At 41.3% G+C, this 17,909-nt stretch overlaps 1 protein-coding gene across 1 annotated transcript in view; it reads right to left on the reverse strand.

Moving 5' to 3' along the window:
* Positions 1-5,846: 5,846 nt before the first annotated feature.
* TMC1 (transmembrane channel like 1) overlaps positions 5,847-17,909 on the reverse strand; it is a 71,452-nt gene continuing 59,389 nt past the window's right edge. The window contains exons 13-17 of the mRNA XM_054987595.1: positions 16,060-16,299; positions 11,968-12,093; positions 11,129-11,207; positions 10,919-11,030; positions 5,847-6,028 (exon numbers count right to left, since the gene is read on the reverse strand). Of these exons, the coding sequence (XP_054843570.1) occupies positions 5,847-6,028; positions 10,919-11,030; positions 11,129-11,207; positions 11,968-12,093; positions 16,060-16,299 (739 nt within the window). The remainder of the gene's footprint in view (positions 6,029-10,918; positions 11,031-11,128; positions 11,208-11,967; positions 12,094-16,059; positions 16,300-17,909) is intronic.

Genomic DNA, 17,909 nt, shown 5'->3' on the forward strand with positions numbered 1-17,909 from the left:
GAAAGGCACAGGAACCCTGCTAGAAACAAAGGATGGCAACCCTAAGTTAACCTTAAGCATCTTCTTTGAAGTTACTTTTCTCCACACTAAGAATGACCATTTTTTAAAGTGTCCTGCTCTTGTGTCTAAAACAGCTCAACGTGCCAGAATTTAGTTACTCACCATGCATCTCAATATTATGAAAAGTTTCACCTGCTCAAGTTGGAAGGCAGCTTTTCATGGCATAGAAGCAGGGCCAGTTAAATAAAAAGGGCAACTACTATGCACAGGTTGCCAACTTGCCACTAGGCCATTTGTGCCTGCTAGAGGTAGCAACTCTCCAGGATTGCAAGCAGGAAAGGTCCCTCCCAACACCTCCTATCTGTGATCCTTTCAGTGGAAATGGACGGAATTCAACCTGGGACTTTCTGAATGCCAAACATCCAATCCACCCTTGTCCCTTCCCCAAAAGGTTCAGAGGTACCTTCATCTCTGTCCTCTTGGGCCAAGTTATCAGGCTCAAGCATACAACCGTGCATCTCACCAGATGCTGCTAGATGCCCTGAAGTCTCTACTGTGTTCCCTTTTTAAAAAATCAATGTATTGAAAGCAAGTTTCAAGTCCAGACCAGTAGCATCTTAAAGACCTACACGGTTTTCAGGATATAATTTTTCAAAAGTCAAAGCTCCCTTCTTCAGATATGTATTGAAAGAAGTAGTAATAGACAGACCAGATGCAAAGGAGGGAAAGATGCCTATCCTTGTAACAGTTCAAAAGACGTGGAAAAATTAGCTACAGCAGCTGGGCATTACATAGCCAACATTTCTTGGCCACATTGGAGTTTCTTTAAATGGACATTGGTAGGGAGGAGAATGCCAGATGGGCCTTTCCATAACAAGATCTAGATAGTGATAATGGGAAGGGGAAGGGAAGGAAAGTTTAAAATTGGTTTGGTTGCTAAGATGTTACATACTGGAAAAGTTGACCAGGGAGATATATAGTGGCTCTCACATTTTTAAACATATCCAACAATTCTTCCTAAAACAGTCACTTTTGGATGTTCACAGAATAAATTATTTATTTTTAAGGTAAAACATTTAATAACAGCCTTGGACCAGACACTAAGGAAATGTATAACAAATTGAAGGCCAAAACACGAAGCTTTGCAGAGACCAGAACCCACAAACGGAAAGAAGCCAGAAACAAGCTAAATATTTAAAACTAAAAACTCTCATTGTTTAAATAAGCCATTGTGCAAATAAGTAGAAAAGGTCTGTTTAGTTTTTATTCATCAGAGCCACTGTAAAATGCCTAGATAGACAGATAGACAGACAGACAGATGTCACACACATATATGACACCAGAATCAGCTTAATGCTTTGCAAGTAATCATCATGATGAATATCTAGGAGAAAGTATTATAAAAAAATATGTAAGATGTCCTATCAAAACCGCTCAGAATGGTGGATAGTTCCCACCGCCATAGTAATATTGATCCTTCCTTTCTTTGAGGGACTGGCTGCTCTAATATGAACCTAATATGAATAAAGATTATTACCAGAGACCACATACTGTGTGCCACTGTTATCCACAATAAGGAGGGTGGCCACATACTACAGGGCCTTTCTTGTTTTCTTGTGGTGGTACCTCCAAACACATATTTGGCTAGGCTGAAGCAGCTGTGTTTGGTTCTAGCCACTATTTTTTTCTTTATTAAAAATATTTATTTATTCCATTTATATCCATCTTATTCCCAATGGGGATCCAAAGTGGCTTACATCATTCTCCTCCCCTCCATTTTATCCACACAACAACCCAGTGAGGTAGGTTAGGCTGAATGTGTGTGACTGGCCCAAGGTCACTCAGCAAAACTTCCACAGCAGACTGGGGGTTTGAACCTGGGTCTCCCAGTTCCTAGTCCGACACTCCAAACAGCCAACATGGGGATTGCTAAGCTCCACATCCCCACTCCTTAAGCCCTTTAATAGGTTCCCCCCACCAAGCCAAGCCACAATGCTTAGCTGTGAAGCACAGAAGAGGAATTGCTGGGCTGTGAGGGGGCCCAGGGTAATTTATTGTATGGACATTGACCTACTTGCACTTCCTGTATGAGCATTAACCTAGTTTTAAAAGGCATCCCTGGCATCTACCCAGTGGGGATAACATTTGACTAGGGAGAGATTGTACCTTGTACAGATAAATCATTGGAACATGCAGGATAGTTAGTTCATTTCAGAGACGTTCATGCTTGGTTACTTTGGTATATTGGAGACTGAGGGCCAAGCTAGAAGTGACGAATTACACTTGAATGGCAAGTGATGTATTCCTCCCTGTTCACTTGTGCTCCACTTCCACTCCACTCGATCACGTGATTGATTACATGTGAGTCTATTTCACTTGCCATTCAAGTGTAACTCGTCACTTCTAGCTTGGCCCTGAGATCCGTTCTAGGCCAACAAAGGAGAGCCAGATGCCTTCAAAAGCTCAAGGCATGAAAATCATCCCACTTTCTCACCCCTAGCTTCTGGTATAGTGCACTTGTCACATGCTGCAGTCACATGAAGCTGCCTTCATGGTTACTGGTCCATTGAGGTCAGTATTGTCTATTCTTACTAGCAGCAGCTCGCCAGGGTCTGAGATAGTAGAGATCTTTCACATCTTTTACTACTAGCGTTTCCAGGCCCAGTCAGAGACCAGGGGGTGGGGACATGAGGGGGATGAGGGGAGCAGCAGTTGGCGATAGCTTGATGACATTTCCAGGAAAACCTCTCTAGGAATTACCATAGAGTTGTCAGCGATTTCTAGAGAGGACTGACATCACATCCAGCATTGTTAATGGTGTTTCTTTTGGGGGGGGGTGTCTCCCATTGGCCTCTATAGTGCCAGTGAGATATCCTGCCTCTCCTGGGCATATGGCAACCCTACCTAGAACCTAACCTTTTTTTTAAAAAAAAAAAAACCTAGATTGAATCTGGACTGTTAAGATGCCAAACAGATGCTCTGCCCTTCCTCTGAATCTAGAGGTTCTCTTTACCTGTTAACACTAACATCTGTTGGCAAATCAATATGACATGGACGTATCTGCTTACTTGAGCATACCCACCTGGAACTTCTTCCTCAGAGCATTAAGACGGAAGATAGAATTGTGGATTCAGATAAGCCAAGCTGAGCCCTGCCCCCTGGTGGTGTCATGGCTTCATTACATGCAGGTGTTGTAAAAACATGATTTCAAAAAAATCCACTTTGTAAGTATACATCCTAATTTGTGTACATCCTAATTTGAAAAAGAGAAAACTTTCTGGTGTGTGTTTTAAACCCTAGTTGCATTACAATAACATGAAACCTATACAGGATGAACAGAAAGTAAAAGATGGAAAGGAAGCAATAAATACAAAGAACACCAAAACAAAAATTCATGTTTTAAAAACTCACCTTTGTTTTCATTTCTACCGCTAACAAAATCAGGGTTTTATGCATGAGAAATTATTAATAAACATTATTTTAAGTACTATTTTACCAATAAAAATATTATGGATCCCACAGAAGCACAAGTGGAAGGAGCTTGCAGAAGCAGATAATCCTCATCTCCCGCTTTCTCCAGCAGCCTCCAATAATTCTCTTCAAAGGGTTGGGGGATCCTTATGAGCCAAAAGTATTGTGGCACTGGAGAATTTATCGAGGAGGGGGAATTCTGGCAAAATCATCTAGACTTCCCTTTTCTGCTAATGGAGAAGCAAGCTCTCTGCCTGGGGGGGCGGGGGTTTGCCTGATTCCTCCTCTTTACTGAACCCACCACTGCCATGGTGTATTTTGATCACAAGGTCCCCCAAAATCCTGCAGAGGATTACTGGAATCCCTGGAGGCTGCTTAGGAAAAGGGGGAGTAACATGTGCCTCTGTCAGAAGCCTCTGTCAGCTTCTTTGCTCACACTGCCCTCGTTCAGTTAAATGGGGCTCGAGCAGGCAAATTTCCATTCAATTATGCAATTATGCCCAAGAGGTCAGGTAAATTATAATGTTGTCATCTGCAGACACTCATATTCAGGAGTCAACTCTCCTCTTTCTCACCACATATGAGTTCAAAGTAATAGTGAAAAGAATGGAAAGTGTTAATTATTGTGTTATGGAAAGTGTTAATGGAATGGAAAGTGTTAATTATGGCGCTGACACCTTAATTTCAAAGCAAAGTTTTCACTACCAATCAAGATTTGAATGTTACAAAAGTATTCCGATTCTGTCACATCACTGTCAACACACTTTTTTTTAACATTCTCAAATAACTGATCTCTTGCTTTTAAATGATCTACTTTACATTGTTGCTTCACTGTTTTTCTTTTTTCATTTGTGTCTTCATAATACACCAAAATATTTTCAACCATCTGAGAGCCGGACTGAGACTGGGGAGATACAGGTCCAAATCCCCACTCTGCTATGGAAGGTTGTTGAGCGCCCTTAGACCTGTCATACACTCTCTACCTAATCTACCTCATGCGGTTGTGGTAAGGACAAAATGGAGGAAAGGAATATGATGTAAGCTACTTTGGGTCTCTGCTGGGGAGAAAGATGGGGTATGAATGAAGTAAATAAATAAATAAATCACATAATGCATAGAAGTTCCACAATCTCGTATAGTTTGGGGCTTCAGAAAATGATGAAAGTCATGACAGGAAAGTCAGACAAGCTGGCCTCTCTGAAACTGAATAAATATTAGTAAACAAGCTTAGAAAGTGACATAGATGCTCTATTTGCACATGTAGGTATTATGGCCAAGATGGAACATGGGCTGCTGGAAGCAAGACTTCTTGAGTTGGGCCACTTACAAAGCAAAGTTAAGCAGACTCTAAAGAATGGGCTAAGAGGATGCCACTAGGGTACAAAGAGGCAAGGTTAAGAGATGGGCAGTATGACAGTCTCAAGCAGAGAACCTGATAACAGCCCTTCTGGGATTTGCTTCTCTTTATTAAGTGAGACTCCAACTAGATGTGACAGCAGTACCCTTGTTGGCGCCATGAGGATGCTGCTGCCATTTTAGAGTCACTTAAAAACACTGCAAGATCCCAGTCCTTATCAGGCCAGCAACGTGGCGCTCTTGTTCCCACCCACCCCCGCCAGGCCTTTTCAAGTGCTGGAAATGCCATGGGGGTGGCCATTTCAGCACTTGATGGAGGAGGGAAATAAGACCACCTCAGCCCACCAGACTGCACAGCCTTTGTAGCATTTTAGATGACTTTAAAATGTCAACATCATCCTCTCCACCACATTTAGTTAGGCCCTGAGATTCAAGGTGAAGCTCCTGTGATGCACATCTGGCTTGATCAGAGCCTTGCAACCATTTAACAATCTATAAAGCCACTGTGGGGAATCCCCACACCCATCTGGGCTCAGAGAGTCCTGCGTTGTTGTAAACTCTATTTCTTAATCTAGGCTGTATTTTAATCTGTCCTGGATTAACCACATTTCAATCCACTCCAGAATTTATAGCGAACTAGAAGGACAAAAAGGAAGTTTTAGCAGCAAGTTAAGTTAGTTATTGCTGTAACTCTGTGTAGAGGAGGGACTTCTTTATTGCTCTGTACCTATTTAAAACTGTGCTGTCTCAAGACCCGATTGCCTTGTCTTCTGGATATAACAATTCCTGGCCAAATAGAGTCCAAAAATTCATTAAACCAGGTTCTCACTAGCTGACATCCCCCAGTCCTAGCTCTGCATCTCCTTCTGACTCTGAACATTTTTATTAGTATCTGAAGTCCATTATTAGTTATACAATTCTGTGGAGAGCTTGTCTTGTAGAATAGTCAGTAAATGTTTATCATCACTATTGTCAATGTGGCCTTGGCATCCTTGGCTGATTCCCTGGAGAACATCCCTTCATGCAATAGTTGTTTGCCCTGATGACTGTGTCACTGCTATGTGCAGGGGAGGAGCCAAGCCTCTTCCTCTTCTGCTGCCTGGGGAAAGACAGTTGCCGTTGGTGACACCAGCAGGAGGGGGCTTTTCTTTCTGCGGCTGACCCCACATTTTCTTGGCATCGTTGTCTCCTTTTTGTTTATCTGCAACATGTTTTGGAAAACAGAATCTTTAAAAGTCAAACTCAGAACATGTGTTTCTAATTGGAAAATAGCAACTAATACTCATTTAGCAAATGCTTGGCAGTAAAATGTGACAGCAATTACACCATGACAACGAGAATGTGCCTTCATCCTTCTAGTGTTTCTCTCTAGCAGGAGGCTCAGCACTGTTTCTATGTTCCTTACTTTGGGTAAAAAGAACTTGTTAGGACTCTTTCTGAGCTACTATCTGCTTACTTTGATAAGGGTTACCTGGTTGACTTGGTGGGTTGTTTTTTGTTTGTTGTTCAAGATTCTGTCTCTCTACCTAAAATGCTTTCATCCTGCCCTTATTCCAAAGAGCTCAGGGCAGCATGCAGAGTTCTCATTTCCTCTAGATTCCTACTAAATTGGTTCTGGAAGACTTCGACATTTGTGTTGTTATTCAACTATCCTCAGGACTTCATGGCTGCCATGACAATGATAAGGTTGTCCCAGGCTGTAGTGGATCCTACGCATGAAAAAGGTCGTAAACTGGATCTATATTTCTGTGCTGAGCAGTGTGCTGGTGATCTAGTGAGGAGCCTGGAAATGAGTGCAACATCATGGACAGATCACAGCCTGTTGAAAACATGGCTGGGTTTGTCACTACTCCCTTCTTACAGGGGACAAATTTGAATGGTCTGCTCCTAGAGGCTTCCAGAATGCTCTGCAGATTTTGGGAGTTGTTTGAAACTCTAGTGACAATGGAAATCTTGAATTAATCATGACTATAGCCAAGGTTGCTCCCTGCTAGTTTTTCCTTCCTTCAAGTAGACTCTCCCTCCCTAGGGAGAGCCAGTTTCATGTAGTGGTTAACAGCATCAAGACTCTAATCTGAAGAACTGGGTTTGGTTCCCTACTCCTCTGCTTGAAGCCAGCTGGGTGACCTTGGGTCAATCACAGCTCTCTCAGAGTTCTCTTAGCTCTGTACCTCACAGGGTGATTGCCATGAGGATAATAATAACACACTTTGTAAACAGCTCTGAGTGTGGCATTAAGTTGTCCTGAAAGGCGGTATATAAATCAAATGTTGCACCTCCCCAACATGACAGCCAGAGACAGGAGGTGGTGGACACTATGTTCTCGCCTGCTCTGCTGGGGGGGGCAGTCATCACCCAGCAACAGGCAAAACAGGCAGCCCCACCTCCTCAGATCTCTGAATGGGAGGCAAGGGTAATGGGGGAGGTGGAGAAGGAAGGAGATGCCCTGCCCAGGGAGGAACTAGAACCAGGAGAGCATGGTGGCTGGTACCGACAGGGGAAATTATACATTCCAGCTAGCCTGAGAGGGGAAGTGCTGAAAAGCTGCCATGACGCAAAGTTGGCAAGGCATTTTGGGTATTTGAAAACCCTACACCTAGTACAGAGACCATTTTGGTGGCCGGCTATGAGGCGGGACTTTTCGCAGTACGTCTTTAATTGCTGAGTGTGCTTTTTTTTTTTTTTGAAAAAATTTTTATTGGGTTAGAATCCATTATTTTTACATTACATTCAATTTTCCCCAAATTTTTCATTCCTAACCCCCTCCCTTTCCCCCCCTTTTGTTGACTTCCAACAGCTTTCCCACCCTTTGTCCCTTTTCCCTTACTTCTGTTAAATTCCTCTATCTAAAACAGATATACATTCTCTATTATATTAAGCAGTACATCCTTAACTACTTTTCTCGTTATATACCCAAACTGTAAATCTTTGTTTCCATCTTAGATAAACAATTTATCCCCTTTTCCAGTTTCAAATATTTCTATATATCATAAACCATAAAAATCTTATAATTAAATCAAACCATTTGACTTATTCTCAGTATATTCCTCATTCTATCTTTTTATGGTAATTCTATATAACACATCACATAATCAATCAATTTGACTCTTCTGTACGTTCAGTTTGGTGCATATAAATCTTATCAAAGAAAGAAAATATTGTTAGTTATTCACTCCTTATATTTAAACCTTATCATTAATTATTTTCTATCAATATTCTATCTATTAACCTATATATATCTATTTATATATCAATCTGTTAACTGCTTATTAATTCACATTTATCTTTTCCTCCCTCGGTAAAGTCACCCCCCTCTATTATACTTTTATTATACTTCAGTAGTTCTCAAACTGCCACAGTTTTTCTCCCACCTCCCATTTCTTCTCCAGATATTGTTTCAGCTTCTCCCAGTCTGTGTTAAACTGCCCTGAGTCCAGATTTCTCAGTTTTCTTGTCATCTTGTCCATTTCTGCCATGTACAGCAATTTGTAGATCCAATCTTCAATAGTTGGCACTTCTTGTACTTTCCATTTTTGCGCATACAAAAGTCTGGCTGCTGCTGTCATATAAAATATCAACGTCCTATGATGAGCTGGAATTCCCTCCATTCCCAAGTTTAGTAGCAGGAGTTCTGGGTTCTTATTTATTTGAAATTGTAAAATTTCACTCATTTCTCTTATTACTTCCCCCCAGTACTGCCTAGCTACCTCACACGACCACCACATGTGATAGAGGGAGCCCTCATGCTTCTTACATTTCCAACATTTATTAGAAGTATTCAAATTCCCTAGCGCAATCTTCTTTGGTGTCATGTACCAACGATAAATCATTTTGTAAATGTTCTCTTTAATATTAGTACATGTCGTTATCTTCATTGTAGTTTTCCACAAGTATTCCCATGCCTCCATTGTTATTTCTTTATTAAAGTTTATAGCCCATTTCACCATTTGTATTTTAACTGTCTCATCCTCGGTATACCATTTCAACAGTATTTGGTATACCTTGGATATTCTTTTCTTGTCTTCTTTAAGAAGGGTCTGCTCTAGTTCCGAATTCTCTATTAATTGCTGAGTGTGCTTGATGGGAAAGAAAAGGGGGGGGACACTCCCCGGACTTTTGCAACCGTTGGAAACCCCCTCCTGGCATTGGGCCACAATGTCTATGGATTTTATTACTGACCTTTTCCCCTCCAAGGGAAAGACTGTGATTTTAGTGGTGGTGGATCTGTTTTCGAAGCAGGATCACTTAATTCCTTGTTCTAAAATCCTGACCACTAAAAAATTGGCAACGTTATTCATGCAACATGTGGTCAGATTGCACTCCTTCCCAGAGAAGTTAATGTCCAATGGGGGGGGTGCAGTTCGTAGCTAAATACTGAAAGGAGCTGCTACAAGTAGTGGGGATAGAACAGGGGCTAAGCTCTGTCCATCACTCAGAGACCAACGGACAAACCAAAAGAGTTAATCAGGTGTTGGAGCAATTTTTAAGATGCTACATTAATTATCAACAAGACAACTGGATGGATTTTTTTGTTTTTGCAGAGTACTGTTATAATAACTCTGTACACAGTTCCACTGGGGCCTCCCCATTCATGGTGGCACAGGGGTTTGAAGGCAAAGCCATGCCGTTTGTTCAGACCTCAAAGACTAGCAAAAAAAGGGATTTGGTGGAGTGGTGGTCCAGACTAACAAACCAGTGGGAAGTAATCAAGAAGACCCTGGACAAGGCTAAAGAGGATTATAAAAAGCTGGCTGATGAAAAGCACTCCATTCCCTGGAAATTGCAAGTGGGAGATTATGTGTACATCTCTACCAAGAACCTGTGGGGGGAGCAGCCAAGCAAAAAACTAGGCTGGAAATTTTTAGGGCCTTTTGAGGTAGTAAGGGTGATCAACGAGGTGACAGTGGAAGTGAAACTCCCTAAAAATCTGAGAAATGTTCACCTGTATTTCATTTCAGCCTCCTGAAGAAAGCTCCCCCCATGACAAGTGGCATCCAGACCAGGGGGTTTCCCCCCCTCTCCTGGTGGATGCACTATGAAGTTGAAGATATTTTGGTCTCTAAACTGAAACGTGGAGAATTGTTTTATTTGATTCAATGGGTGCATTTTGATAAAAGTAATGTGAAGTGGGTAAAAGCCTCTGATGTCAATGCCCAAAAGCTTGTGCGCAGATTTCATAAAGCCTACCCGGGGAAACCGGAGCCATTTTGCTAGAGGGGGGCACCTTTGGGGGGGCAGTATGTCAGATATATCCCAGCATATCTACCATGATTGTTTCTATGCATAATGTTCTGATCCTCTGAGAATTTATAAAGGGAACTTAGTTGCTACTTGGCTGTTAACTGCTTATCTTGCAGGTGTTTTGCTTTCACTTTCCTGGCCAGCCTGAGAACATGTCCTTGGAGTGCCGGCCGGAGCTAGTCCTCCCTGAGAATAGTGATGAACTCATTCCGCCCTGTTCCCTTCTCCCCCAGACCTGGACCCTTTGCGCCAAAACTCTAACGGTCTCCCTTTCCCAGGGGTGGGAACGTTCCCCTATAATTAACTCTGCTCACCCACCCTGCATCACTTCTGCCAATGACCCTGTCTGAGTACCTTGATACTGATATGTCTCTTCAATAAAGTAACTTTAACTCTTACACCTGAGTGTCTGCAGTGAAGTGCTTGGGGGATTTATCTGGCAAGACTTGACATTTAGTTTGATTGGTGCTTGAAAGGGATTGTAAATGACAAGTCTCATGACAATCTGGATATGTTCTCCTTGCCCAGCACAGCTATATGCTCTTGCAGCTATATGACCACACACCATATTCCAGGACAGTTATTCATATTTGTTGGAAGGAGGAGCAAAATATCATGCAGGCTTTATGACCAAAAATGTCAACTCTTACAGTCTAGTTGTAACTCTGTTTATGAAACAAAGTGCATTCCATCACTGCACATAAAGATACAGGCATGCAGGTGCAGTGTTGGGCTAATTAAATGAAGAAAAGGTAGCTTACTCCTAGCTGAAAGCACTAAGAATAAAAAGGGTTGGGAAAGAAGTAAGGAAACCATCTATGACAGCAAAGGCTCGCAAACCATTCCTCACCCTGAATGCTGTTTGAGTTGTTCTCATTCGTCTCTGTCTGCTGAGCCTCCTCTAAAGCCTTTCGGGCTGCCTGAGCTTTTTCCTTGTTCTTCCTTTTGTTTTCTTCAGCTTGCTGATGGTGAGAAATAAGACAAACATCCCATAATTATTCTTCTGAATCCCTACGTCTAACAAGGAAAAAATTAACAGCAGTGAGTGCAACATCCTTACACTTTGCAATTTCTTTTTAAGCTCCAAGATAGCTTCTTGATAGGATTTGGATGTAGCATTGAGATAGTAGATACTCAAGCTGAAGAGAAAAACAAAATGAGCATGGTCAGATAATGGTTATAGCAATGCAAGCCCCCTTTACTATTCTGAAACCACGGAAAATCCCACAGAAAATCTCTGTTAAAGTAAGAGATCATAAGCCGTTTTTACACTGCTTACTGGCTACGGAACATCGTGCCAAGCTCCGGGAACGACAGCGTCTTCCTGGTGCAATTTAGCGTGAGAACAGCAGTTCTCACACGAAATCATGCCAGGAAGACGCTGCCGTTCCCGGAGCTTGGCACGATGTTCCATGGCCAGTAAGCAGTGTGAAAACAGCCTTATTTAGTAGAGTGGGATTTCCTTGTATTCCCTTTCCTTATGCATCCCCAAATGCCAAGCACAGGGGGACAGAGGGCCTTCAGGAAAAAGAGGTTTGGATTGGATAGTAGGAAATTGGTGAGAATTGCTGCACTTCCATTAACAAAGTTTTTGGCTTGGTCTAACCCAATAAATCTCCTTAGGCTGTCCACAGCAGATCCAGGTTAATTGAACCATATAAAAACAGTAGTGTAAGGTTATTGATGTATTTGTAATGCAATTCCCCCACAAAAGACATGCACATTATTTGGCACTTCTCTTAGATAGCTCCCCCCCTCCCACAAACACACACTTTTTGTGCAGTGAAGAAGCTGCAGGGGAGTTGCCATCAAACGCAGCCTTAGAAATCAAGGGACGTTAACCATAAGGCACTGAGTACATGTTCCCACAGGAAAACGAAGGGGTGATGTTGTACATACACCATCAGCAGAATGAAGGGTAGGATCACTCCAGGGTTTGAGGCAAGATTAAAAAGTTTCCGAAACCAGGAAGGGAAATCATGCTCCAGAGTTTCTCCAATGACCTCAAACATCCTGGTTTTCCCACTGTTGATACACACACACAAACAAGTTTAAGGTGTTTTTTTGTCAAAAGATTACAAAGTAAATTTCATCAATAGGGATACTAGAAGAATATTTCTGATGTCAAATACAATCCTGTGCAACTACTATATTTATTATGCTACAAGTTCACTTTTAATATCAAGGAAGAAGGGACAACTCTAGTCTACAAAAATTCTCCTTCTTGGGTTGTTCATAGATATGGTAGCCAGCCACTGTGTTATCAGTTTGGGGGGCAACTGTCAAACTCACACAGAGATACTATTGCTTACTCAGCTATATGGTTGGTAAAATGGATTGCATTGCACCTACTATCGTTTAAATGCTCCTTCATGTTGGGGAGGAAACCCTCCCAAGCAAAGATAACACTTGTATAGCTGGGAGAAAGCCAAACCAATTGCTTACTGAGTTGGTGGTCACTTTGCAGGGAAATACCAGCATTCAAAACTGTAATTCCACCTGCAGTCTAGAGCGGAGCAGTCTGTTCAGCTACTTTATTTTACTACTGGAGTGGAGGCCAAACACATGGCTGTGAAAGCAATAGATAAATCTGAGAATTGACCACTCCACACAAGACAGGAAATGGTGCTCTCAAATACTCGGCTGAGCAGTTGTACGGTGAAGAAGAGCCTCAGAGATCTAGTTTCTTACAACTGGGTTAGTGTTATAGGATGGTTATGTACCACAAAAGGCACATGCAGAGTGACCATGGTTAGGAACTGAGAAAATGCTGGGCCAGTATCCAACAAATACTACTTAAACTTGAAGTTGTCCTAGAAGAATAATTCACAAAATTAAAAATCCACCCAGTTTTCAGAATACTACTCAAGCAAAATTCTATTTAATTCTTGCTTAAACAGTAAAGTGATTGGCAGCCCTGAACAAAAAAAGCCAAGTCATAATTCCATCCAAGTTGTATGCCTCATGCTGGTATGTGCTTGGGCCAAAATGAAGGCATTCATCAGACATGAGCATTAAGACCTAAGTAAACAGTGCAGAAGGATTCACATTAGTGGAGTATCTCTATTCCTGCCCTGTTGGTTGACAGAAAGACTAGCATAACACTCCCTAACTTCATGTTGGATTGAGATCTCTATTTTACACTGCTAAAGTGTTAAAGTACGATGGATACAAAGGCATTGCATGGCTGTTGTAAATCACACTTTCAGCTGAAACCTATTCTTCTGCGATATAGGGATACTAATTCTGAAATGTATCTGCATTAGCAAGACATTTTTAAAAAATCTTCAGATATTGCAAATGTCACTTTTTACATGTGATAAGTATGAACTGCTTTTTTTGAGGCAGACAAGCACACAGCCATCCATGCTAAAATTCCAGATGGCATGCTTAATTTCTATGGACAGTTGTTATTTTTGCCTACTGCATAAAAAGATCCATAGCGCTTTGGAAAAATATTTTTTAGACTTTCCCATCCTGAAAGGTTTCTAATTTTTAACGCGTATAGTAAGGTAGCTGAAAAGAATGGCCAAAAACCATTTATAACTACTTGTCTCTGTGCTACTCTAGTACATGTTTTGAGATTGCATTTACCTAAAACCACCTCTAGATGTCACCCATGGTTTTCCATGGAAAGTAGCCATATGCTCCCATAGTAACCAGAGCATGTAGGTGATAACTGCCACTCAACAGTGACCTGAAGTATCAAGAACAGGGAGAGAAGGGGACTGACTATGGTGGATTGTGCCCTGGACCGATAAGACTGAAATTTTCTGGGAATATGCCTAGAAAAATGTCAGTTTTCCTTTTAAAAGGGGGAAAGAGAGACAGAGGAGAATGGAAGGAGGACAGGAGGGGGTTGGCTAGCGAACTATGGACTGTAAATTTTAAAAGGTCTTTGACAGCATGCTAAACTAGCACAAGTTTGATGGGGATGGTGTTAATTCAGACAATCTACATGTAACAAAAACACTGTGGCTGGATTTCCAAAAAGATCATAAATTATGGTTATTCATGTAAAGCTAGCAATGTCCAATATAATTTTTCTGAGTAAAAAAACGAACAAAAAAAGAGTTGGAAGGAAGGAGGGGGCATGGTTCAATGTGAGAAAATGCAATGGCACATAACTTGAGCTGGAGGTGAAGACCAAGGAGTTCCAAGGAAGGACCTGGAAACACTATTAGAATGAATTTGCTACCCCAGCTGTAGTTTTTGGGTAGAAATCAGAGAAAAGTGATGGTAGAGCCTTTTCCTCTTAGTACATTGCCACCTTGCACACTGTCTTTCCCCAGAGAACAGCCAATCACAGTTTACTTTCTGTTTTAAAAAAGCACTTGGGTAGAAAATAAATCCCAGACAATCCACGTATTTTTGAAATTGGGGTATTTTTTACCCCATGGTGAACTAAAATACTCCATTGTAGTGCTAAAAATAGCCCCACTGGGCATCTTTTTTCTAACCCATTCATTTATTAAGAAAACAGTGGTCCAGGGAACGGTTATTATACGCTCCTGAGAGAGACAACACTTCAAGAGAACCACAAACAAAGAAAACGTTGTGGAACATTTTTGCCGCTAGATGCAAGGAGAGCTTGGTTTGGGATGGAAATATACCCCAAATACAACATGTGTATTTTTTTTCAGGGGATGGGTTAAAGTGAGAGATGGAGATCTGGCCTTCTGTAGTTGTCCTGACAGGGACTTAGAGACAAAGAGACAACAAGGGAGGGTAGTGTGTGCTTGTTTGAGGGAACAGGAGACCTTTGGGCAGTTGGGGCGGGTGGCTGAAGCATAGGAAGAAAGATTATAAATGAGGAGTATGATATAGTGCAAACAAGGACACTAAAATAGATTGAGAGGAGCTTTAAAGGACACAAAATGGGGAGGGAAACCAGTGTGTGGGCAGGGTGACAAAAAAGCCCAGTGAAGACTCAGATTCTGGTCTCATAGAGTTGCTTAAACTTTAATGAAGCTGTTCATTAAAAAGCCAAAATATTGTGCTTCTTTCATAGAGCTATGCAACTTTAATTAGTTTTAGCAGTTTAAAATGTTTCTATCATTTATCAGTGAGGAAGAAAATGGACAAATGGTTTGCACATGAGATCCTTAACAATAAAGAAGACCCACAGTGACCTCTGGTTCAACAATGTCAGTATTTTCTCTGCCTGCATTAGGTTTTCTAGGGTCTTGTGAAGCTTAATTATACTTCTTCTGTTCTCTAGAAAAATTTCACCCAACATACAATCTCCAAATGCAATTGCAATACTCCTGAGTAATTGTTCCTACATAGCTTGATGCTATGCATCCTTACTTAGAAACAAGTCTTATTAAATGGGGGGGGGGCTTATTCCCAGGCAAATAACAAAATGGCAGTTAAAATTATCCCAGAATTACATGTACTAAGTACAATCACAAGTACAATTACAAAATCTCTTTTTTTCCTCATTGAGGCTGATACCTACAGGCCGATAACCAGGGCTTTTTTTCTGGGAAAAGAGGTGGTGGAACTCAGTGGGTTGCCCTCAGAGAAAATGGTCACATGGCTGGTGGCCCCGCCCCCTGATCTCCAGACAGAGGGCAGTTTAGATTGCTCTACGCATCGCTCAGCGGTGCAGAGGGCAATCTAAACTCCCCTCTGTCTGGAGATTAGGGGGCGGGGCCACTGGTCATGTGACCATTTTCAAGAGGTTCCGGAACTCCGTTCCACCACATTCCAGCTGAAAAAAAGCCCTGCCGATAACTACAAGACTGATCCCAACCTCCCTGCCCACAACTTGTCTGATTTTAAAGAATATTTCAGACATTTGAGGATCCTGTCATGGATCACTAGTTTGTCACCAGTGTTACTGAGCAAATGTACACAGGACTGCTGCCTTTTATCATTTCATTGATTTTGATGGGATTGAGTCACAGCTTTCTTTCAAAGGAGCATGCCTGACATCTATGTTTCTTTAGCTTTCCCCACATGAGTCAATAAAGAAATGCAACAGACCTGAATGGACCACAGTCAAAAGATGGTGGGATGGAAACTATGGTATAGACAACTGGCAGTGTCGAAAGGAAGAGTATAAACAGCAGCATTGCCATGTAGAAGTTATTAGATCTCGAAGCTTTGAAGACTCTCTCATGAGGAACATTGCAGCACATCACGGCCCAACACTGCAGGTACATGGAAGTGTGGAGGCGGATCATGTTGATAGCTGGGAGGCAGGGTGCATAAAAGGCACCCATCCTGGAAACAATCAATAAGCAATTCTGTCATAAGAAAGCAACAAAATATATGCCACAACTAGGTGATCAAATTCCTCCAGCTTCATCTTGTTTAAGATTCAATTAATTTCTCCTTCTGGGGATTCAGCCCGTCAGTCTTCTGCAGAAGGCTTCTCTTTCCTTCCTCCCATCACACTTTAAGAAACCCATTCTCCCCCAGTATTTGCAAAGGTCATGTGGACACTGGAGAAAATCTGTTTTCACTTCCAAGATCTTACAATTTAGGGATCATTGGGGAAGCATCTCCCTTGTTTTGCTAAGGATCCCTGCGTCCACCAAGAATGGCTACTGAGGAGAGGGGTATTCCCAAGTTCCTCAATACACATTTCTGCAATTAAGGGATTTCTGGAAAGTGTACCTAAGGATTTAGTAAGAATCTCTAATGCAAGTAATTAGAGAGCAATCCTAAGCAGGTTTACACAGAATTCTACTTGAGTCTTTCCATGGGGCTTACTCCCAGGAAAGAGTTCTTAGAATTACATTGTTAATGTGATAGCTTAATACCAATTAGCTATGAGACTAACTAATATGATATTACATTATACCACTTAATTAGAGAATTCCACAGAACTACAAAATCCAACCCAAAACACAAATCTTTCAGACTCTGACGACTGTGATCTTCCTTTCTATGTGGAATTGGAGCTAAGGTGCTCTTATTTTATTGTATAATAACCTACCATTTCTCCAGACTCAAAGCAGCATAAATAATATTATCCCTTTTGCATGCACAGCTGCAGACTTCAGAAGGCATAACAAACCCACATTAGGAATGTACACTGCGGTATTAATAAACTGACTAATTAAATGAAAGGGGCATTTTTGTTAATGCCATTATTATCTTTGAGTCCTTATAGGGAAAGTAATGGCATTCTGTTATATCCGACAATATTTAGATCTATTTGTTATGTTAATACCTATCTTAGACTTCACAGAGGTCAGAGAAACAGAAAAAGATGAGCCAGCAAATAATGTAACTGACAGAGGTATTTTCCAGTCAACAGGGTTAAATGGGTCTCACCACTGAAGGGATTTTTTTTTTAGCAGTCAGCTTCTCTAATGTATTAATATCAATTACATTGCCCACTCACTGGTATGGGGAAGGCTTTTATTTTATGTATGCAGTGGTTCCTTTTTGTACAAGCTAAGCTATTCTGTGGAGGAATAGGCCTCTTTTTGCTAGACAAAGACGTAAATGTTTTGTTTGCAACTTCCATACCAGAAACCATTTTATTGAATTTGTGGGAGATGAGGCTATTCCAGAATATCAGAAAAGGCTTAATCTTTTTTCTTCTTTCAGCTGCTAAAGTACTAATGGCTTCTTCATGGAACAAAACCAACCTTCCCCCATTGGCATCCTGGTACAAAAAATGTGGGATTTTTTTATAATGGAAAAGATCTAAGATCAGCTATACTCTTTAGACAATTCTCAGTATCGATCCTATTATTAAACCTGTAGCTTCCATTTTTAAACTACATGACCATCCCAAACCAATCACAGACACTTCATTCAGTCGTCTATAGCTTTTTAGCAACTCTTTGAAATATGTCTACTCATCCCATGCCTTGTTC

Source organism: Eublepharis macularius, chromosome 8 (assembly GCF_028583425.1).
Source record: "Eublepharis macularius isolate TG4126 chromosome 8, MPM_Emac_v1.0, whole genome shotgun sequence".
Classification (NCBI taxonomy): domain Eukaryota; kingdom Metazoa; phylum Chordata; class Lepidosauria; order Squamata; family Eublepharidae; genus Eublepharis; species Eublepharis macularius.